Source organism: Megascapheus bottae, chromosome 3, assembly GCF_031878675.1.
Source record: "Megascapheus bottae isolate mThoBot1 chromosome 3, mThoBot2.hap1, whole genome shotgun sequence".
NCBI classification, from domain to species: domain Eukaryota; kingdom Metazoa; phylum Chordata; class Mammalia; order Rodentia; family Geomyidae; genus Megascapheus; species Megascapheus bottae.
Window position 1 is genome coordinate 61,742,622 of NC_143511.1, and position 24,220 is coordinate 61,766,841.

The window sequence follows — 24,220 nt, forward strand, 5'->3', positions numbered from 1 at the left end:
TTCATGCCAAAGATTCCCACTCATCCTTCTAGTCAACTCACATGTCACCTTCTGGCAGCCCTTTCTCTTGCCTGCAGCACACAAGCCTGCTTAGTCCTTGCCACACATTTCTGGCTTTTCTGGATACAGGGTTCTGAGAAGCTAGTACAGCAGCTTCTTGACAGCTGTGAAGCACTGGTTCCAGGGCCCTACTGAATATCAAAATCCAATGATGCTTAAGGCTGTTATATAAAATGGCAAAGTATTTGCATAGAATTTACGCACCTTCTATATACTTTAAGTCTTCTCTATATTATCTACGATTTGGGAGGCAATATAAATGCTATGTATGTATAGCTGTTTAGAGATAGCAAAAAGGGGGGGAGGGGCTATATAGTTCAGTTCAGTAATATTTATTTATTTATTTTGCCAGCGCTGGGGCTTGAATTCAGGACCTAGACTCTGTCCTTGTGACCCTCTGTGCTCAAGGCTAGCATTCTACTACTTGAGCCACAGAATCCCTCTAGTTTTCTGAGTAGTTTATTGGAGATAGTCTCACAGACTTTCCTGCCCGGGCTGGCTTCGAATCATGAACCTAAGATCTCAGCCCCCTGAGTAGCTAGGATTGCAAGCATGAGCCACCAGTGCATACCATAAATTTTTAAAAATAATTTTGGGGGTGGGAGCGTGGCCAAGTGGTAGAGTGCTTGCCTAGTATTCACAAAGTGAATGAGTTCGATTCTTGGGTACTACACACCCAGAAAAAGCTGGAAGTAGTGCTGTGGCTCAAGTGGTAGAGCTCTAACCTTGAGAAAGCCCAAGGACAGTGCCCAGGTCCTGAATTCAAGCCCCAGGACTAGCAAAAAAAAAAATTTTATGTGCAGATGCAGAACCTGAGGCTAGACAGCGCATTGTATCCAACTGCAACCTCAGAAAAAGACTCCTTGAAAGTTGGCCACACTTACTTTTGTCTGAATTCCCTGTCTAGCAGGCAGCTCAGAAACTGCTACATTTTTTTTAAGTCAAACATGATATTACTTATTCCATAACTATGGAAAAAGTGTTATTTAACTCTGATGCTGACAAAATATCAAGTGTTATACACATTAGCATGTAGTTAAGGTTAGGAAAACTGATGCCATGATTCATCCTTGACTTTCTTGGTCTTGTTGAAAACATTTACTTATAACAAAAGAAACAAGACTTCAGCAGAAAACATGACTGGGTAAAATGTGTCTGGTTTCACCAAAGGAGGCCCACCAAGTAACTGGCCTTTTTCTCATCTTTTTACTTTTTTTTTAAGTGCAACTTGAAAGAATACTGCAATTTTTCCTTCTCTCCCACCGCCTACCAGTATGCAAGGACACTTCTGTACAAGGGCACACTGGGGGGCAAGGGGGAGAGGAGGGCAGGCAGTAGCAAACTCAGGCTCCTACAAGTCTCATATTGTCACTTCTCAATCCCCAATTGAGAATCACTACATAAAAGCTCTGGTTTCCAAGAACACATCCTATATTAAGGTTTACAAATGTCCGTGTACACACACACCACCTGCAATCACCCCCTGACCTCACTGAAATTCCACTCTTCTCCATAGACTACGCTGAAAGCCACCTATCTCCTATAAGAAGACCTCTTAAAAATTCCCAAGACAAGGGCTGGGAGTTTGGCCCAGTGGTAGAATGCTTGCACATACATAGAACACATACATAGAAAAAAGCCGGAAGTGGTGCTGAGGCTCAAGTGGTAGAGCTCTGTCCTTGAAAAATAAAAATAAAGGGGCCGGGAGTTTGGCCTAGTGGTTAAAGTGCTTGCCTAGCATGCATGAAGACCCAGATTCGATTCCTTGGTACCACATACATAGAAAAAAGCTGGAAGTGGTGCTGAGGCTCAAGTGGTAGAGCTCTGGCCTTGAGAAAGTCCAAGGACAGTGCTCAGGCCCTGAGCTCAAGCCCAGGACTGGCAAAAAAATAAAAATAAAAATAAAATAATAATAATAAATTTTAAAAATTCCCAAGACAAAAACAGGGAGAAACAGGACAGGACGTAGAGTGCTTGCCTAGTATGCACGAAACCTGGATTTGATTCCTCTTTAGTGCATACACAGAAAAAGCAGGAAGTGGTGTTGTGGCTCAAGTGATAGAGCCCTAGTCTTGAGAAAGCCCAAGGACAGTTCCCAGACCCTGATTTCAAGCCCCAGGACTGGCAAAAAACAAAAAACAACCAGGGGGAAAAAATATGCACCCACACCCTACAGAGGCTCACAATGGTACCAAGATAGCTCTGAGCCTAAAACAAGTGCTAGCTAAAAATTGGCTATGGCTATGTTAGGAAAAAAACTAGCTCTGTCAACAGTTTCTCTTACAAGTAATTCTAAAAGGGAAAATGCCTGAAATTGGATGCTGGCAGTGGGGGCAATAATGATGTGGCCAAAGGTTTGTGCCCCAGAATTCATCTAGGAGAGAACAAATGGATGCCTTAAGTGTGATAGAGGGAAGCAGAGGAATAGAGGGAGACAGGAAGGAAGCCCCAAAGATAAACTGGTGGGGGCTGACACTGGAAGGAGAATGGTAACTCTCAGATCAGGTCAAGGTTAAAACAAAACGTAGGGGGCTGGGAGTTTGACCTAGTGGTAGTGCTTGCCTAGCATGCACAAAGACCCGGGTTCAATTCCTTGGTACCACATACATAGCAAAAAGCCAGAAATGGTGCTGTGGCTCAAGTGGTAGAGCTCTAGCCGTGAGAAAACCCAAGGACAGTGCTTAGACCCTGAGCTCAAGCCCAGGGCTGGCAAAAAAAAAAAAAAAAAAGCATAGGGTGCTAGGAGTTTTTGGCTTAGTGGTAAAGAGCTTGTCTAGCATGCATGAAGGCCCAGGTTCGATTCCTTGCTACAGTATATGTAGAAAAGGAAGTGGTGCTGTGGTTCATGTGGTAGAGCTCTAGCCTTGGGAAAGCCTAAGCACAATGCTCAGGCCCTGAGTTCAAGCATCCCAGGACTAGCAAAAACAAAAACAAAAACAGGGTTTGACATCCTGGGACATTTACAAGATCTGACAGTCTAGCCCAGTTCCCTAAAGACTGAAAGGAAGTTGGGCCAGCCTAACACTATGGTGGATATCAGAAGTAAATTGTCCTGGAGTCATTTGGAAGTTGGGTAGAAAAAGGGATAGGGAGTAGGAATTCAGGGCTGGGTTAACTTGATCCCTAGGAAGGCCTTGCTGAAGTAATGTAAAAACCAGACTGGGGCTGGGAGGATGTGGAAGCATTGACCCAGAATAAGGAGATAGCCTCACACAGAAGGCAGAGAAGTGGCACCTATAGTCCCTGAGTCCCCCTTCAGAAGACCAGAGGCAATGTTAAGGGGAGAAGCCCTGAGTACGTCAGTGCTTCTCCAAGTGGGGTATCAGGAGCAAAGCTGTCAGAGGCAAAGTCTCAGGCCCCCCACCTGGCTTGCTGACTGGCACTCATTGCAGGGATAGGTCCTTGCATTTGTTTTACCAGTCCTTCAGTGTGTTGAGAGTAAGAACCACCACTGTGAGCTAGTCTTGCAGCCCCTCCCTGCTGCCTCCTTTCCAACAGAACATCTGGTAACTGCAATTCCTGTCTCCCAGGGCTGACAACTCCTGAATGATCAAAGAGTTCAAAGTTACAACCTATGGGGGGAGAGGGGAGCCTAGAGAGATGGTTCCTAAAAACTGAGTATCAGATCACAAGCTAGCAGCTAAATCGTTCACCAGCCCCCATTGCACATTGCTCTCCGATCTGGCTGTGCTACCTCTTGCAAGGGTCCTGTCCAATTCTAACCTCTCAATTCCAGCCACAGAGGAACTCACCTGTGGTTCCTTAAACCACTAGGCTCTTTTCTAGTCATCCCTGGTTACCACCCCTTCCACTCAACAATGGCTCTTCCTCAGAGGTACCCACCCTAATTCCTCTTTAAAACTAGTGGGAAGGTACTATCACAGCATCTTGTTTTGGCAGGATGGCCTCCCAGCAGATATCAACTCCACAAGAGTTCCCATTCCAACACCTGTCAGAGGAAGGCATAAAGAAGACCCACAAGAAATAGCTGGTGTCTAGGGGCCGGGAGTTTGGCCTAGTGGTAGAGTGGTCGCCTAGCATGCACAAAGACCTGGGTACAATTCCTTGGAACCACATACATAGAAAAAAGGCAGAAGTGGTGCTGAGGCTCAAGTGGTAGAGTCTAGCCTTGAGAAAGTCCAAGGACAGTGCTCAGGCCCTGAGCTCAAGCCCAGGAATAGCAAAAAAAAAAAAAAAAAAAAAAAAAAAAAGAAATATCTGGTGTCTGAATGAAGCCATGTCTTAAATACACTTGACATTCCAGCTACAAGCACATTATTCCTAAGTATTTGAAATTCTTAACTATAATTGGGGAAAAAATGCTACCTAAAGTTTTGAAAGCTACAAAAAGACTTTTGAGAGCAGGCAGAACCAGCACTGGCAAGAAGAGAGAACGGAGATGCAACCCAGGTGGTCGTGGGCAGCCAGGGGCATGCAGAGGGATGCAGGGACTATAGTGTTGTTGACCTGGAAGCTCTCCTGAGAGCTTTCTCATGACTTTCAGACACAAAACCCAAGACTCCCCCAGTTTATGCCAAGCTTAGGCCACATATAAGACTGTGAGGGACCTGCATTAGTGCCTCGTTCACCTAATCAACAACAAACCACAGCACAGTGGTGTCCAGTGGGAATATCTCCCCACTTCCCTACCCAGTGCTAGGGTGGCCACCTGGCTTTCAGCTCACTTGTCATCTAGGTGTGGCATCCTGCTTGGTAAGCCCAGAGTCCAAACCACCAAAGTGTGTCACCAGACTTCTCCAGAGAGAAGACTGCTCACAATGTCCTTGGTCTGGGGCAGACCAAGAAGGAAGACAGATACTTAAGGATATTAGGAAAAGGGGATCAGTCAGGAAAATTAAAGACCATTTCCTTACCCCTGCCTTGAGGAAAATAAAACACCAAGCACCAGCTGGCAGGTAGAAGCCTGTCTCTCTCCTGTCAGGACCTCTAGCTCTAAGAGAAACTTAAACTTTTTATCAGTCTGAACAAAAGTTTACCTTGGAAGAAGAATGTGAGGGAGAACAAGACAGCAGGGGCCTGACAGCCATACAACATAGCTCTAAGGAGAGAGCTCTCCCACTGGGCCTCAGATTTAATCAAAACACTGCCTTCCACCAGAAGTAGACAGAACTAGTATTATTTTATGGGGGAAGGGAGGGCTGCTTGAGAGTGTGAAAGGGAGGAAGGGGTTGAGTGTAACAGTAATTAACTAGTCTACTTCAAAAGGGGGAGGGGGAGGATTCTAGATGGCCAGAGACACTAAGAAGGGGAGTGTCAGAGTCACTCTCATCCCTGGGACTGGGGAAATACAGTGGAGAGAAGCTCAAGAAAGTGAGCTCAAGAAGAAAGTGTGGATCTCCTTTCAGCCAGCCAGATAAACCAAACTCGTTTGGACACAGGGCAGAAACAACTGCCAGATCGACGTGGAGCCTTCTTGCAGAACGCGCACAGCGACCCGTAACAGCCCGCGTGGGGGTAGATTCTGGTGTCACTCTTGTACAAAAGGCCGCCTCGCTTTGGAAACCAGGCGCGGAGGGAGGGTGGGGCGTTTAGAATTTACATACACACGCTCTGAGACTGCCGGTCGGGAGTGGTGTGTTAACTCCCGGGAGAGTCCCTTTCCAGATCTGGACCTCAGTTCCCATGGGGGTGGAGGGAGGGCAGGAGTAAAAGCTGTTTTACGCCTGCGACAGCCCGAGCTCTAGAGAGACTTTACCAGGGGAGCCGGAAGGGCTGGCTGGGTCTCTCTTCCTAGGGCAAGGATAGGCGGGGTATTCTCGCTCGGGCTGTGGGCTCGACAAGGGGGCGCTTGGAGAAGCAGTAGCAGAAGAGGCTGTGTCAAACCATCAGGGGACCGAGCAGGTTCTGGAAACAAGGCCGGAATCCTAACATTGGGTCCTAGGCCGAACTTCACACAAGGCTGGGGACCTCGGTTCCCCGGATCGCCCAGTACCTCCAGAACCTCGAGCGTGATCGTGGAGCACCTTACCTTGTCCTTCTTGCCGGCCCCGCTCTCCTCCGCGACCGAGGCGGCGCACTTGTTGAGCAGTTTTTTGCCTCCACAGGCTGTTGGGCTCCAGGTGCGGCCGCCCGAGCAGGCGCCCCCCGTGGGGTCCCCAGCTCCGCCCGCGGCGGCGCTTTCCACTTTGATGAGTCGGTGCTTGGGAGAGATGTAGCGCACCTCCGCCGGCGTGGCGGGTCGCCGCTCGCTGCTGCTGCGGTAAAGGTGCGGGGACCCCGAGGATGAGGACGAAGACGCCGCTGCGCCCGCGCCCGAGGAGGCGCAGCAACAGCCCGCGGCACCCGACGTGGACGAGGCCGAGAAAGCGCGCTGGCCCCCGCCGGGCTCCCCGCCGCCACCGCCGCAGTAGTCCAAGCGGCACATGGCGCGCAGTTTGCGCAGGGACGAGCCCGGCCCGTTGTAGGGGTCCTCAAAGTCGCGCTCCTTCTGTGCGCGGTAGGCGCGGATGAGGTCACTCGTGCTGCCGCTGTCGTCGGGCAGAGAGCCCGACGAGGCCGAGAAGCAGGAGGCAGAGGCCGGTCCGCAAGATGCCGAGGACCCCGAGGCGGCCTGCGGCACGGCCTGGGGGGGCTGTGAGGGCCGCTCGCCCCGGCGCCGCTGCTCGCGGTAATCGGGCCTCGGCGGCTGCGGAGGGCTCTTAGTCTTGCTGTTGCCCAAGCTGAAGTACTTGTTCAGCCACTTGGCCATGGCGAGAGGCCACCTAGGGCCGCGGCGCGGGAGGCCGGTCCGCCGCCGCCGCGGCCATTCGGAGGGCAACGCTGCCTCCCAGATCCCTCGGCGCCCCGGCCCCGGCTGGGGGCGTCCGGGGCGCCCGCTGCCGCCGCCAAGTTCAAGTCCTCGCCGCTGCCGCCGCCGCCGCCGCCGCCGCCTGCTGCCGGCCGCTCTCTGGCTCCCTCAGCTGCAGCACCACCCTCCGCCTCCGCCGCGCGCCGCCTGGGCTTCCGATCTCCAGCCCCTCGCGGGCGCGACACATAAGGTCCCGGCCCGCGACCGCGAAGAGCCAAGGGGCCCGAGCGTCGCCCGCCGCGGACCCTCTCACCGCGAACCCAGCTGCGAGCGCGCTCCTGTCCCGTCGGACCCGCAGCCTTCACCTCGGCGGGGGACCCGCGGTGGCTGCGGGAACTTGGCGTCTTCGGTCCCCCCCCCTCTTCCTTTCCGAGAGCGTTGGGGGGGCCAAACCCGTCCTCGCCGCCGGCGAGGAAACGAGCTGGGGAGCGAGAGAACGAGCAAGCGAGCGAGGGAGGCAGCCGGCGCCCACCCGTGCCCGTCCTGGCGGCGCCCGCCGCTGCCGCCGCCTCCCCAGCCGCCGCGTGTGTGACACTCTGGCCGCCAGAGCCCGCCCCGCGCCAAGGCCACGCCCCCCAGGCCTCGCGCCCCGCCCCCGCCCGCCCCCGCAGTCCCGGCCCCGCCCAGCCCTGTGCGCCTGGCGGCCAAACCGCGGCCTGAGCCCCGCCTTCCTCCAGCCGGGCCGCGGGCGGGTGCGCCTCCGCCCCTTCAGCACGCGCCACCTCCCGCGGCCGCCTTGGCGCCAGCCCCCGGGTCGTGCCCCGGGGCGCCTGGGTCTCGCGGCGCAGCCGACGTGGCCGGCTCCGCCTCGATCTCAGCCCCAAGGCGCGAGGTTGCCGAGTTGAGCCGAGAATGCACTGAGGCCAAACCGGTTCGCTGTGCCCTCGAGACCCTCGGCGCGCTAGGCGCGCGGAGGTGCCCACCGCCGGCGTGGGCGGCGAGGATGGATGTTCGCGGCAGACCTCTTTAGTTCACCGCCTGGCTGGTGGGGGAGAAGGAGGGGGGTGCGGAGAAGCGTGCCCTTAGGAACAGTATGCCTGTCCCCCCCCACTTCTTAAAGGGACAGGCAACTCCGGTTCAGTTCCCGGTGTGCCCGCCAGGTCTGGGGAGAAATCTCTATGCTAATGAGTGTATTTGCAATCCGGATGACGGATGCGGACGCGATAGGCGGTGGGGACCAGGCCCGTAGCCAATCGGAGAGCCAGCCTAAGGGGCGGTCGGAATGTTTGCTTACCTTTTCACCTCGGAGGAAGTCGGAGCGTTAACCCCGTCCGCTGCCAGCTTGCCAGAGCGAGCACGGAGAATGTTCAGTGCTTAAGGTTACCCGGAGCTACAGAGACTCCATTTAAGTCTGAGACTTCATTTTACAGATGAAGAAACTGAGGCCCCGAGGAAGGCCACAAAGATGAACGTGGCTGCCAGTCTTTCAAATCTAGTAGCTTTATACAGATGCAATTTTAGACCCTGTGGTCATTACCCCAAAAGTGAAGACACTGAGGCAGAAAGAGGGGCAAATGGGTAGCTCAGAATAGCTTTCCCTAGGGTCTGCTCGCAGGGGAGGCAGTAGGCTCTGCGACCAAAATTGAGACCAAAATCTTTTCTGAAAATGGGACAGCTCCCTCTAGGGCTTGGTGCTCTTTGAGATTTGGTTAGACAAGCCCCGGAATGTTGTTTAATCCGAAGATGTACATACCTGAGAACTGAGACATTCTCTAAGAATGTCTTGATGGTTACAAGACCTCAAATCCACAATTCCGTCTGTACATTATGGTGGGCTTTGGGACACTTTTTTTTTCTGTGACTTGTAGGAACAATGGTCCTATTAGTGTAGCCAGCAAAGTTAAAATCCTGCTGCAACTAGAGGTCGAACTCTCCATCTGAGACTGGCACCTAGACAGCCAGGACTGTTACTTCTTCCTCTCTCTGTGAAAGATCTAAACTCAGGCCAGAGACCACGGTGGAAAAAAGGCACATGCAGGATCTCAACTTGGATTTTACTCTTGTGGTTGTCTGTTCAGTGAGACCAACAGTAACAGAGCTCATGCTACTTGGCTGTCATCTCACAGGCCAGCTGAATTTACCAGTTTTACTATGCTACCCATGCCCCACAGTCTCAGGTAACATCACCAACTGCTTGCCTGAGATCTATTCAGTTATCGTTTCAAGGAAATAATCTTGACGAGTGGGAAGGAGAGGAGCAGTCTGGGAAATGAGGAGAGAATCCAGAAGTTAATACTCAGATGTTGCTTTTGAGTATCCCTAGACTTAAACATCTCAAATTACCCTTTAAATTGCTGTTCTGCTGCGTAAGCATTTAATTATCCTGTGTGGAGGAAGGCCCCAATAGAAAACCTGAAAGACAAGGACATCCTCATCTTAAGCCCCACCTTTCATCCAACCAGGAATCCTCTCTCCCCTCCTTTCCTTTCCCATTTTGCTTCTAGGTTCAGGATGGAGAAACAGTCAGATTCTGGCAGCAGGCCAGACTACCTGGGACCAGACAGTTCTCTCCAGAATCTGGAAGCTTATTCTTTGCATGTGGACTGCACATGGAAGCGTTATCTCTGCCTTTTCCAAAGGCTGAGGAAGAAAAGTTATATTTCACAACTTATTTTTTCCATTTCATTTTCAGCAGGCCATCGGGTCAGACCCTCTTTCCCACGTGATGTGGCTCCTGGGCTGTAATTTACAAGCCAGAATTATTGTAATACTATAGTATTATGCCAAGAACTTCCAGAGTACTTGTGTATCTGCTCACCCCTAAACACTCTGTATATAATTAACCCCCCTCAATATCCCTGCAATCTGATGTTATTTCCAGTTTACAGATGGGGTGACTGCTCTAAGGTTGTATTTACTTCAAGCAGGCAAGAACCCCATGGGTGTTTTTCTTTGGGAACTTGTAGAGACATAACTTCCAAGATTGAGCCAGAAATAATCAGTCTAAAAGGAAACAGAAAGGGGCTGGGAGTTTGGCCTAATGGTAGGGTGCTTGCCTAGCATTCAGGGAGCCCTAGGTTTGATTCCCAATACCATATATAGAGAAAAATCCGGAAGTGCTGCTGTAGCTCAAGTGGCAGAGTGCTAGCCTTTAGTAAAAGAAAGTCCAAGGACTGCCCCTGAATTCAAGCCAGGACTGGCAAAAACAAACAGATAAAAGGAAACAGAAATCTTCCTAAAAAAAAAAAAAAAAAAAAAAAAAAAAAGATGTTAGGAAAGTGGTGTGGCCAATGGTTTGCGGAACCAGATATTTATACTCAACCACTGGACACACTCCTTCAGAGCCCCAACCACCCCATTTCACAGAGGAGAAACTGGGACCAGTGAAGGGGAAAGATGGAGTCAAGCAAAAGGCACAACTGGGATTGGTACTGAGTCTCCTGATACCACAAACCCCACACTATGCAATATATTTTCTATGCTGCAAAGAATCTACACCCATTGTTCTTGGCTCCTCTCCTCCCTTCTGGTGCTGAGAATTAAATTCAGGTCCTCACATGTGCTAGACACTTTGCCACTAAGCTATATCCCCAGTCTTCATTTTCTTATTGAGAAGATTGAATATGAATGACCCTGTTTCTGTTTTTGAATATGAATGACGCTGTTTCTGATTTCGTTCTGTTTCAGCTTCTCACTTTTACCAACAGTTTTGCTAGGGCAGGGATATGACCACTACTTTGTAACTTCTTCCAGTATGAAAGGAAGATAATGCCAATTTGTAGAGATTCCCTAAAAGAGTCTTACCAACCCAAGAGTCACATCTATATTTTAGAAAGCACTACTCAAAGCTGTGCACGGTGGCTTATGCCACTGTAGTGGATTCCGCAGGACTCTGGCTCTGGGCCACTTGGTAAATGATGACCAGCTCCTTCCTAGTGACAATAAAGGAGACAAGAAAAGAGAGCATTTTGAGGGGAGAAGATGGTGGATTTGGCACTAACCACCTGTAGAAACAGTGTGAAGTTCAGACCTGGAGTCTGTGCTGGATGGAGACCCAGATTTCACATGAAGCCTATGGTCCTTCCCTTCTCTGCGTTCTCTCTTGTGTGCTCTCTCTCTACTGCCATATCCCTTTGAGCCTCAGCAACACTTCCAGTTTTCTAGAGGTTAATTAGAGATAAGAATCTCACAGTCTTTAGTGCCTGGGTTGGCTTTGAACCACCATCCTCAGATCTCAGCCTCCTGAGTAGCTTATATTACAGGCATGAGCCACTGTTCCCAGCTCTTTTAGGTCTTTATTTAAATGTCACATGCTCAGTGACACCTCCACGGGGAAGCATATCTAGAACTGCAACTTCTGTTCAGTGCTTGCTATCCCTCTTCTCTATTTTCTTCATCTGAGTATAGCTTATCCTATTCTACCCACTAAAGACTTACTTTTCTTGTTTATTTGTGTGTGTATGGGGGGGCGGTTCTCTACAGTGCAGAAAGCATCTTTTACCATTTTACTGTTTATCTCTGGTGTCTAAAACAGTGTCTGACATGGTAGATAGTCAAAAGATTCCTATTTTTGGATGAGTAAGTGATCAGACATAATTGAAATCCTGGCTGGCAGAAGGGAATAAGGCATAAGAACATCTTGGCTTCAACCTTGATTGCTTAGTGGCAATTATCCTTGGCCTGGAAATGGGAGTATATTGGACTTACTGTATTTAGGGGAGGGACATTTATTTAAGGTATATAACATGATATCTTTTTTGGGGGGGTTGTGTGCATGTGTGTGGTGTTTTTGTATATGTATGTGTGTGAGTGGTACTCAGATTCGAACTTAAGGCCTGGGTACTGTCCCTCACTGTTTTGCTCAAGGTTGGCACTCTACAACTTGAGCCACAGCTCCGCTTCTGACTTTTGCTGGTTAATTGGATATAAGACTCATGTGAGCTTTCCTTACTAGGCCAGCTTTGAACTTTAATCCTCAGATCTCCTCCTGAATAGCTAAGATTACAGGTATGATCCACCAGCACCCAGCTTATCTCATGATGTTTTGATATGCATATACATATTGAAATGATTACTACAAGCACTATCTTCTCATATTGTGAGATCTACTGAAATCTGCTCTTTTAGCGATCTTGAAATATTTTATACAATATTATTAACTTATGGAGCTCAAGCTGTGCCCAGCTCAAAGTTAGACCATGTTGTATAAGGCAGTAGCTTTCTTGCCCTAAGTGGCTCCTTTTATAAAACCGAAGTTTGCTCCATTCTGAGTGTAAATGCTAAGGCATATCTTCTTTGTGCAAATAAACAACTACCATCTGTCCAGTACAAACCACGAGGCACAAACTGAACACTTCTTTACCCAAACAAATTATTGCCAGCTAAGAACTTAACAAATTGAATCAGAAACACAGACACAAGGGCACATAAAAATCATCTCAGGGGGCTGGGAGTGTTGCCTACTAGTAGAGTGCTTGCCTTGTATGCACAAAGCCCTGGGTTCCATTCCTTGGTACCACATATACAAAAAAAGCTGAAAGTGGTGCTGTGGCTCAAATAGTAGAGTGCTAGCCTTGAGAAATCCAAAGGACAGTGTCTGGGTCCAGAATTCAAGCCCCAAGACTGGCAAAAAAAAAAATCATCTCAGAAAAATTAGGCCTGTGAGGTCTACTGGATCAAGGAATGATGCAGACCACACAGAAGGAGGGACACCTAATGTTGGGGTATGGTGCACCCACCCATACCTCCATACTCTCATCCCACCATGCATGCCTCAAGAGACAGACAGGCAATAGACTCCCAACTCTGTCCCCAGAGCTTTAGCCCAGCATAATTTCCCCATTCACAGAGTCTATTGTAATTTCCATTACCTCTAGTCTTCTGTAAGTCTGGAACCAGCTCTGTGCTTTGGCAGCCCAGTACAAGAACAACTCTGGAATGTGTGTGTTTGCTATACTAATACCTCATCTAACACCTGTGTGGCTTTCTTTGCATCTGACCAGCTTTCTTCTCCTGCAGTGATTCCTACAAAGTTTAAGCTTCTCTTAGCCATTTTCTTTCTGTGTATATAGACACACACATATACAAATATGTGCATATGTCCTCATATACATACATACACAGGTATAATTGTATAATGTGTGATATGTGATCTAAGAATTAATATTATTAAGTTTGTGATAAGATTGCTCATGGCCACAATTACCAAAGTGAAACCAGTAGTACTTGGTGAATTAAAGCAAACAAAATTAATGTAGGTTTTGCATTTATTGTTATTCAATAAATTCTGGTGTATGTTGTATTAGGCATAGTTCATTCACAACTCATTGCACACTTTAGGTCTCCTAAATGTATTCATCCTATCTAACTATACTCTTCAACCTGATCCCTCAACCACCACCCCCATGCTGCTCTGTTTCCATGTGTGTGAGTGTGTGTGCTTGCACACGTGTGTGGATGCCAATCCTGGGGCAGGAACTCTGGGCCTGGGTGCTGTCCCTGAGCTTTATTGCTCAGGCTAGCACTCCAGCCCTTGAGTCACAGCTCCACTTCCAGTTTTTTCGTGGTTAATTGGACCTGAGATTCTCAGGGGACTTTCCTGCCTGGACTGGCTTCAAACTTCAATCATCAGATTTCATCCTCCTGAGTAACTAGGATTCTAGATGTGGGCCACTGGCTCCTGGCAGTAGAATTTCTTTTATTTGGGGCTAAATAATACTTTATTGTGTCTGTATCACAATTTATCTGCTCATATATTAATAGACATGGGTATTTCTATACCCAAGCCTTTGTGGATAATGCTACAGTAAACTCAGGAGTGCAGATGTTTTTAAAAAGTAGTGATTTCATTCCTTTGGTCTAAATGGCCCACATAAGAATTGACCTGGCTCAATGAGCAAGAAGTAATATATCCCTTACCTGACAAATGTAACTGTAACCCCTCTATTCATTACCCCAACAATAAAATAATGATAATAATATACAAAAAAAAAAAGAATTGACCCGGTGATATGGTAATTCTATTTTGAACACTTTGAGGTACTTCCATGTAGCTTTCTATGAGCGCATCAATTTACTACACAAAGGTTCTCTTTTCTTTATACCCTCACCAGCACTTATCTCTTACCATTTTTAATACCATTTTAACAAGTATGAGGTGGCATCTCATTGTGGTTTTAATTTGAATTTCCTTGTTGATTGGCAATTATACGCACATTTCTCTATACATGCTGGTCATTTTTCTTCCTTAAAATCTATTCAGATCTTTTGATCATTTAAAAATTTAGATCCTTCTCTTTTTTTGCTATTGAGTTGTATTAATTTTGGCTATACTTAAGGACATTAGCCCCCTGTCAAATATGTTTTGCCAGTCTGTTCACTAAATGTATAGGCTACATTTTTTTTTTTTGCCAGTCCTGGGGCTTGAACTCAGGGACTGAGCACTGTCCTTGGGCTTTCTCAAGGATAGAGCTCTACCACTTAAGCCACAGCAACACTTCCGACTTGCTAGGCAAGCACTCTACCACTAGGCCAAACTCCTGGCCCTCCATTTTTATTTTGTTGATTGTTCCCTTCTCCATGTAGAAGCCTTTAGTTTGTTGCAGTCTCACTTATTTTTGCTTTTGTGGTCTGATCATTTATTATGACATCTAAAGATTTCTTTGCCATAGCCAATGTCAATGAGCTTTCATACAATTTTTGTCAATGTGTTTTGTACAACTTTTAATGTTTCAGATCCTACATTTAGGTCTTAAATCTGAGTTGATTTTTGTGTGCATGGTGTAAGCTACATTCTTCTGCCTGTTTTCCCAATCTGATTTATAAGACAGCTATCTCTTCCTCATTACATATTTTTGGGTGTCCTTGTTGAAAATTACTTGACCATCAATGCCTGGGTTTATTCCTGGGCTCTTCATTCTGTTCTCCTAGTCTTTGTATCTGTTTTAATGCCAATACCATACTGTTTTGACTTGCTGTGTTTTTGAAACAGATGTGTCAGGATTTTATTCCCAGATTCTGGCTCTTAAATGGAGAAAACAGATTGTGCTTCATTCCTGTCTTCCTAGCCTCCGGAGGGGGCTCAGGAAGGATGGAGATTCCAGGTAGCCCCTTCCATGTGAGTGGCAGTCTTATAGACATGCAGGTCTGTCCCCAGCAGTGTTTCTGTGCCAACTGCTGTTCTCTCCATGTCAGGTACAACTAATCTTAGGAATCTCATTATGGGCCCAAAGATAATCCTCTATACCTAGATTCAAAGCAGTGTTTTGACCATTACTGTGCATTGAGTATTGAGCCGACAGTTTAATTGAGCTGTTTATGCTGCTGCCTTGATCTCTTCCCAGAGAATTTACAACTCATTCCAAGTGTCTCTGTGAATTAAATGGGCCTCTCCCAACATGCTTTGCCTGTTGTTTGCCTGTGCCAAATCCCACTTGTCCTCCTGTTACCTAATTATGGCCCCTCGCTCACAGCTGTCTCTGGCCAGTGCCACTTGCAGTCTCTTTCTTCCCCGAGGTAGTCATTAAATGATATGGCCCTAAGATTTACCACACCCAAGGACAGTGATAGAAAGGGGGATGGAGGTGAGGACTGGGGTGGAACAGAGAGGGCATAAATTACAACAACTCCTTTGAAGCCATCTCTAGGCATCTGACAGTAACCCTTTAAGCAAGTGGAGGGTATATGCCATGAGCACAAGTTAAATGTAATACAAGCAGTTCCAGACTGTTTTAAAATTCCTGTGCTTTTATCCTGACTCATTATTATTATTATTATTATTATTATTATTATTGTTTTTATTTAGTTGTTAAAGTGGGTTATAATCCCATTACTTAAGTTATGAGAGTTATGAGTATAATGCTTCTTGGTCGATGTCACCTCTTCCTTTATTTTCCCCCTTCTGTCTTTACCCTTAAGGTATCCTCAAGATGTTTTTTTTTTGTTTTTTTTTCCCTGTCAGTCGTGGGGCTTAAACTCAGGGCCTGGGCACTGTCCTTGAACACTTTTTACTCAAGGTTAGCACCCTGCCACTTGAGCCACACCACGACTTCTGGCTTTTTCTTTTTTTTCTTTTTGCCAGTCCTGGGCTTAAGCTCAGAACCTGAGCACTGTCCTTGAACTTTCTCAAGGCTAGAGCTCTACCACTTGAGCCTCAGCACCATTTCCGGCTTTTTTCTATATATGTGGTACCGAGGAATCGAACCTGGGTCTTCGTACATGCTAGGCAAGCACTCTACCACTAGGCCAAACTCCCGGCCCACTTCTGGCTTTTTCTGAGTATGTGGTACCAAGGAATTGAACCCAGTGCTTTGCGCATGCTAGGTAAGCACACTACCACTAGGCCAAACTCCTTGCTCTACCTTCAAGTTTTTATCCTGACCCTTACATTATCTTCCTGTCTTTCTATGAGATTGCTGTGCCTCAGTTCCCTGTTTGTAAATTGGTAGCTTTTCACCCAGTGTTATGATGTATCTCAGGAGAGGGTTGTAAATTTACAACAACAAAGGCCATTCGTACAATAGTAAAGAAACGCATATAGTTTGCTAATATTGGTTCCTTGTCTGAAATTCAAATTTAACTGTGTTTTCTATATTTCTCTGGTAACGCTATTCAGAAACTATTTATGAAGATAAACAGAGTCCCCACTCTTAGCCCAGTTTATAAAACATCTAGGATAGTCCTAACTCAGACCACTGGATCAGAATTTTTAGGGGACTAAGCTCAGTGGAAAAGCACTTGCCTAGTAATTGCCAGGTCCTGAGTCTGGGCCACAATTCTGGAAGAATTTTTTAAAAAAGAATTTCTATGGGGGGAGGGAAATGGAGACAAAAACATGAGAAGGGGTTTCAATGTGTGAGAAGTAATGTACCTGCTATCTGGAGAATAGAACTGTAACCCCTCTATACATTACAATAATTTTTTAAAAAAAAGAATTTCTAGGGCTTCATTCAGGAGGATGTTTTCTCTCTGTGTCTCTGTTCTCCCTCTCCCTTTTAGTATTGACATTGCTTATTCTAGGGCTTGGACTTAGCACCTGGGTATACTGTCCTTAACTTTTTCCACTAAAGCCTAGAACTCTGCCATTGATCCACAGATCCACTTCTGCCTTTTGGTGGTTAATTGGAAATAATAAATCTTATGGACTTTTCTTCTTAGGCTGTTTTCTTCCTAGGCTGAGATCTATTCTACAGATCTCAGTCTTCTGAGTAGCTAGGATTACAGACATGAGCCACTTGGCATGCTTTAAACATTTATTTATGTATTTGTTTTTGTTGTTATTTTAAACTCATCAAGTGCATCCAATGTGTAGTCAAGTTTGAACATTGGAATTGATTAGAACAGTGTTTCCTAAAGTGGGGTCCCTCGCCCACAGTATTGCCACATGAGAGAGCTGGTTAGAAATACAAATTCTCCATCCACTTTCTAGACCCTCAGAATCAGAAGCTGAGGGCTTGTGGTTCACCAGGAGACTATGATACATGTTAAATTCTGAAACAGTGGACTAAAGTGTTGTGAAGATTCCTTGCATAAGAAGGGGCTCTCTGGGCCGGGAGTTTGGCCTAGTGGTTAAAGTGCTTGCCTAGCATGCATGAAGACCTGGGTTCCATTCCTCGGTACCACATACATAGAAAAAAGCCGGAAGTGGTGCTGAGGCTCAAGTGGTAGAGCTCTAGCCTTGAGAAAAGTCCAAGGACAGTGCTCAGGCCCTGAGCTCAAGCCCAGGACTGGCAAAAAAAAAAAAAAAAAAAAAAAAAAAAGAAGGGGCTCTGTATACCATAAGTCAGTGCTCTGAAAGCAAAATAATTGCATGCTTTAAGGTGTGATATCTTTTTTTTTTTTTTTTGCCAGTCCGAGGCCTTGAAGTCAGGGCCTGGGCACTGTCCTTGGGCTTTCCCAAGGCTAGAGCTCTACCACTTGAGCCATGGCACCATTTCTGGCTTTTTGCTACGTATGTGGTACTGAGGAATCGAACCTGGGTCTTCATGCATGCTAGGCAAGCATTCTACCACTAGGCCAAACTCCCAGCCCCAAGGTGCGATACCTTAATGGTCAAGCTAACTGCTTTATGGAAGCAGAAATTATACTTCCATTTCAGAGTGGGAGTGGCTTTTTCAGTCCTGAACACCAATCTGATAGTAGTCTAGAGGTCATCATTGATGGTAATGAGCCAAGAAGGCCCAGAAGTAGGGCGAGAGCACAAAGGTCTGGGCAGGCAAGCCAAAGGCCCCCCCAAATTGAAAATGCCAAGGGAGGCTGGCAGCAGAGAGAAAAGTAGGCCTCAGAAAGCTTCTAGGGGGGCCGGGAGTTTGGCCTAGTGGTTAAAGTGCTTGCCTAGCATGCATGAAGACCCGGGTTCGATTCCTCGGTACCACATACATAGAAAAAAAAAAAAGCTGGAAGTGGCGCTAAGGCTCAAGTGGTAGAGCTCTAGCCTTGAGAAAACCCAAGGACAGTGCTAAGGCTCTGAACTCAAGCCCAGGACTGGCAAAAAAAAAAAAAAAAGAAAGCTTCTAGGGCTGGCATGGCAGGGGCAGGCATTGCTTCTAATCCTGCAGACAGGCAAGAGCTAGAGCAGATCAAGGTGAATGTCAAGAGAAAGGAGAAAGGTTGTGCTGTCTTAAGAAGTAACTTGAGATCCAAAACAGAGAAGCCCTGTTCCGCATCCAAGATGTATGTATGTGTGCATGTATACTGAGGCCACTGGCACTCTCCGACTTTTCTGCTATGGAGTTTCACAGCCATAGATGGATCCTCTGGGCATACCAGGCACCTTAGACTATGAGCCTGCTGTCCTCCAGAGCTGTCTAGAGAGCAGGCAGGGAGGGCTATTCATTATTCATTCCTGTTCACCCTACCAAAATGCATGGCCCTGAATGACAGTGTGCATTGAAATATGAACACTCCAGGCCTTAATAAACCACATCACTAAGAAATCATGAATGCTATGTGTGTATTTCTTCCTCAGAATCCTTACAAACTCTTCCTCACTGTCTTCCATTCTCCCTTCTTCCCATATCCTTGCAGAGTAGAGTAGTCCAGATGTTAGATCTGTCCCACTCCCTACCTGGATTTTTCACACTATCTTATACAGGGTTGTCAACAATTGAAAAGAAGATAAAAGCAGCAAACAGTGAAATCACCCAGATGAAGCATACCTGGGTTTATTTGTGAATGCCTTGGGTACAAGGCAAGCACTCTAAATCTGGTGAGTTCCATCTGACTCTCTTCATTTCCAGACCAAATGTGTGAGTTTCTGGGGGGAAAAATGTGAAATATTTCTTTAAGCCAGTCTTGAAGAAAGTGATTTATCTCTTCAATGTTAATCCATACCAAAAAAAAAAGTTGTTTGGATGCAATTTCCATATTCTCACTTTGGTTGTAATATTTAAAAGCAATTTCCAAGAGTCACTTGCCATGCATAACTTTTCTCCCACTACAATTTGCTATTTATTTACTTCCTGAATCCAAATGGTTACCACACTATCATTCTAAGACCCTACCAAACTGGATACACAGGAAGAGTTTAGAAAGAGTAACAGGTTGTCTGCAGCCTTCAGTTTGGGATAAGATGGGATAGGTAGATGATAGCCCAATTGTCTGGTTTTTCCTTTCCCCTTTATTAGGTCTGAGTATAGGGTGAAGAGCCCCCCTAAATCAGCCTGGATTCTGGGTGTTAGCTGCCTGTTTTAGATCAAAGGTCAGTTTGGAATAGAAACTTTCTCAGGATTAGAAGAGAAATTTCTGGGCTGTATAGTTTCATTCCCTGAGCTGGAAGAGTGAAATATCTACCAAGGAATCCTTGCCAGGCCACAAGGAAACCAGGTGATTCCCATCGTGATTTAGATAACATCCTCCATTGTCTATCCCTGAGTCCCCGAGTCCTCTGTGGCTAGTGGTTAGTCATAGAGACAGTGCTGGCAGATCCAGACCAGAATACACACAAGCACCTTGGCCACTAGAATTTCTAAAGTCACGGAGGGTTTTCCAGAATGTTGTTGACTCACTGAACATTACAGATGGTCCTGAGAAGGGAATTGCTGATCTACAGCTTTCTAGCCCTGGAGGAAATGGTAGGGCTACATGGTGAAGACTCAGATCCACCCTGATCTCTCAGGTACTGAGTGTGGAGAGCAATGGATCCAGGGTCTCAAGCTATGGTCTCCCTCACTGCTAGGGCAACATCTCTCTCATATGCTTTGAGTCTAAGCTAGTGAAGCGCAGAGAAAAGCACTGCTTTCTTCCCAAGTCTCCTGAATTTTACCTTCATCTCAACTCCATGCTATTTCCATGTACTCCTATTGAAGATATTTTTGTGGTGGCTATAGATAGCTTTTTATGTTATTATTAAGCATGAACCACAGGAATTTATTTCTCCCATGGACCATTTTTATTTAAAAGTGTACACCAGGCTGGGAATGTGGCTTAGTGGTAGATTGCTTGCCTAGCATGCATGAAGCCCAGGTTTTGATTCCTCAGTACCAAAAAAACATAAAAAGCTGGAAGTGGCACTATGGCTCCAGTGGTAGAGCACTAGCCTTGAGCAAAAGAAGCCCAGGGACAGTGTCTAGGCCCTGAGTTCAAGTCCTAGGACAGGCAAAAAAAAAAAAAAAAGTACACACCTACCATAGCCACACCAAAGTCATGGACCCTGAAACTTAACCATGTACCTAGAAAACTATTAGAATACACACACAAAAGGTGAAGAAAACTGGTTCCCAGAGCTGAGAGGGCTCAAGGATCTCTAATTTTTCATAAACCATGGCAGATTCTGCTGCAGATGGACACAAGTTTCACCTGGAGAAACTGGGTCGCAGGAGTTGGGATGGAGGATACTTGACCTTTGGCTGGTTGATGTTTTGTGGTCTGACATTTATCACAAAGAGCAAGAAGCAGTGAGGTCTCCACCTGGGCCATGTCACTTCAGGGTCCATTATTCTCCTTTAATGGTTTCTGCAGAAGAGGAAGAAAATGGTCATAAACGTGAAACTCTGCCTTACCCAGGTCCACAGAATATATATATTTTGTTCCTTATTTATTGCCAGTCCTGGGGCTTGAACTCAGGGCCTGGGCACTGTCCTTGGGCTTTCTCAAGGCTAGAGCTCCACCACTTGAATCATAGCACCACTTCTGGCTTTTTCTATATATGTGGTACCAAGGAATCGAACCCAGGGCTTCGTGCATGCTAGGCAAGCACTCTACCACTAGGCCAAACTTCTCGGCCTGGTTTTTGTTTTGTTTTGTTTTGTTTTTTTAGTCAAAGTCTATGTTTCTAAGACTGGTCTCAAGTTCATGGGCTCAAAAATCTTGCTGCCTCATCCTCCTGAGCAGCTAAACTACAGGCATTCATTGCATTTGGCTCAGCATTGACAGTTTTTTTTAAAAAGACCTGACCAGCTGTTTTGCAGAACATCCCAAAATTTGCATTTGTCTGACTGTTTCATGATTGTGCTCTTAGGATTTCTGCTGACTGAGAGGAACAAAGGTTTTGCTCTTTTGATTATCTACCTCAGTCTTGGACCAGATTAGAATCTAGATTGGCCTTTTATATTGTTATCAGGATTCTTGACCAAACAGTAGGAGCTCGATTTGGTTGAGTGAAAGCCTGTATGTGCTTGGGCTAGTATACTTGAAATCTTTCTGGTTCCAGCTTATCAACAAACACTTGTAAAATCCTGAGTTGTTCTTTGTAAAGGTAGGTGGTGCCTTGATTGTCACTAACTGAAGTGGAGAACCTCCAGGATCACGTGGTGCATAATTAATTCTAGTTTCTTAATGGCAGCTGTTATTGAGTGAAGTGCCATACACTGCAATGCTTTCTTCCAGCATAGCTCTCAAAGACATCTTTTTATGCTTCTCATCCTTCCCTTCCAGGGCCCCCCTGTATGGTCCCTGTGACCAAACACACAGCTACAGGTTGCCTTAAAGTGTGGACTGGCTTCCTTCTTGTTCGGTACATCAAGTTTGATGGCCTGGCACTCTCTACACTCCCTGAACATACATACTTGAGCCTACCTTCCATGGTCCCCACATGAAGTGTGGCAGCTCTTGATTCCATTGCTACAATGCTCTTCCCTTCTGGTCCCTTTAGACTGGAAGGTTCCTCCTCTTCCAGTTCTTTCTCTTCCTCCTCCTCTCCTTCCTCTTTCTCCTTCACCTCCTCTAGGAGATAGTCACTATGGGAAGAAAGTTAATGAAGGCAATTAGTGCTTACAAAATCTGGTCTAAGGTCAAAGGAAAATCCACACATAGGTCACAAAAGGTGAGTTTGATCCCTCCCTCCCTCCATCCCCCCTACTTGCCTCTTTCCTCCTCCCACTCTCTCTTTCCCAGTACTATAGTTGAACTCAGAGCCTCTCTCTCTTCCTTAGCTTTCAACTCCCTTATATCCCCAAGGTGAGCACTCTACTACTTGAGCCACACCTCCACTATAGATTTTTTTGCTGGTTAGTTAGTAAGAGTGTCTTGGATTTGTCTGCCTCAGCTGGCTCCAAAATGGGATCCTCAGTCTTCACATTCCAGCTTCCTGAGTAGCCAAGGTTATGGGCATCAGCCAACAATGCCTGGCACTCCATTGTCCCTTGCTTTCCTGAATAGGAACTTGGAGGAATTCAGGGAACCACCAGAGATGATCACAGCTGCCTCCAATCCTGAGGCAGCTGTGAGATATTTTTCAGGAAAGTACCTAGAGGCCACTGCCAAATGTTATATCTGCCTAAGCCCCATATTGGACAAAAACCTGGCTTCTACCTTTCTTCTGCTTTTGCTTTCTTCAATATGTGTTTCTTGCTAATCCTTTCTTTCCTCCTTTCCCTTCTTTCCTTCCTTCCTTCCTTCTTTTTCTTTTTTCTTTTTCTTTTTTTTTTTTTTTTTTTGCCAGTCCTGCGGCTTAAACTCAGGGCGTGAGTGCTGTTCTTGGGCTTTCTCAAGGCTAGAACTCTACCACTTGAGCCACAGCACCCTTCTCAGCTTTGTCTATGTATGTGGTACTGAGGAATCGAACCCATGGCTTGGTGCATGCTAGGCAAGCACTCTACCACTAGGCTAAACTTCTGGCTCTTTTCTTTGTTTTTTGGTCAGTTGTGGGCTTGAACTCAGGACCTGGGTGCTGTCTTGGAGCTTCTTTGTGCTCAAGGCTAGTTAGTGTCCTACCACTTGAGCCACAGCACTACTTCCAGTTTTTGAGTGGTTAATTGGAGATAAGTGACTCACAGGGACTTTTCTGTTTGGGCCAGCTTCAAATCATGATCCTTAGATCTCAGCTTCCTGAGTAGCTAGGATTACAGGTGTGAGCCACCAGCACTGGCTCTGCCACTCATTTCTACTAGGACTCTCCACAAGGATACTGGGACATATAGCTCTCAGACCTCCAAGCAGCTATGATCCAGGGAACTGCATACAAGAGTTAAGGGGCCATGACTTCCCTTCTCTTTCTCTTGTTTGAGGGGACAGAACTAAAAAGACATAGAAATGATTACTTCATAGGTCTTCTTCCCTGACACTTAAAAGAAGCACAGTGGTGGCAGGAAAGAAGAGTCTCAGAGGTCACAAAGCAGAGTGAAAGAGAGAGTAGGAGAGTGGGAGGGAGGGAGGGAAGGGGGAATAAGGCGGGGGGAGGGAGGAGAGAATGAGGCTCTGTCAGTCCTGAGTTTAATCATGCCTTTTACCATTAATAATGAATAATAATGGTCCTTTGAATCTATAGATTTTTTTTTTGTGCCTAACCTAATTTAAGTTGTATTTCTGTCACTTGCAACATAAAGGGTCCTAATAAATAGTAGAAACATGATCACATAAATATTGGAGTCAAACCTACATACAAAAATTATGTAAAGATGACTTCCAAAGAAGTTTAGTACCCAGAGGTAAGGATAATAAGAAAGAACCTCATCTTATTAAGATATATCTATATATCTATACAGCCAGTCCTGGGGCTTGAACTCAGGGCCAGGCCTGGGCACTGTCCTTGGACTTTCTCAAGGCTAGAGCTCTACCACTTGAATCACAGCACCACTTCTGCCTTTTTCTATGTATGTGGTACCAAGGAATCGAACCCAGGACTTCGTGCATGCTAGGCAAGCACTCTACCACTAGGCCAAACTCCCGGCCTCCATATACATTTTTTATCTTAGTTCTTACTTCTCCTGGTCTTCATTTCCTTCTAGAATGATCTTCTTGCTTTCCTTCTGTGTTTGAAACACTTCCTGTCTTCTAAAGTCCAGTTTAAATATATTCTCTCCAGGGCCCTCTCCAGCTATTTTATCTCATCTCCTCACTTCTTAAAGTTCTTGGCACAGAAACGTTGGCCCTCAGTTGATTTTTTAATTTTAGGGGGAGTGTTCTGATTCCCCTTACTGGTTGTGAACGCCTCATTATATCCTGTATCACTTCCCTTCTGTGTCCCCATTCTCAGAT

The 24,220-nt window shown here is 46.4% G+C and overlaps 1 protein-coding gene across 1 annotated transcript in view; it reads right to left on the bottom strand.

Moving 5' to 3' along the window:
• The window catches only part of Shb (SH2 domain containing adaptor protein B), a 124,038-nt gene extending 117,128 nt beyond the window's left edge, over positions 1-6,910 (bottom strand). Inside the window, exon 1 of the mRNA XM_090330284.1 lies at positions 6,050-6,910. Within this exon, the coding sequence (XP_090186410.1) occupies positions 6,050-6,769 (720 nt within the window). The 5' untranslated portion in view covers positions 6,770-6,910. The remainder of the gene's footprint in view (positions 1-6,049) is intronic.
• Between the last annotated feature and the right edge of the window lie 17,310 nt (positions 6,911-24,220).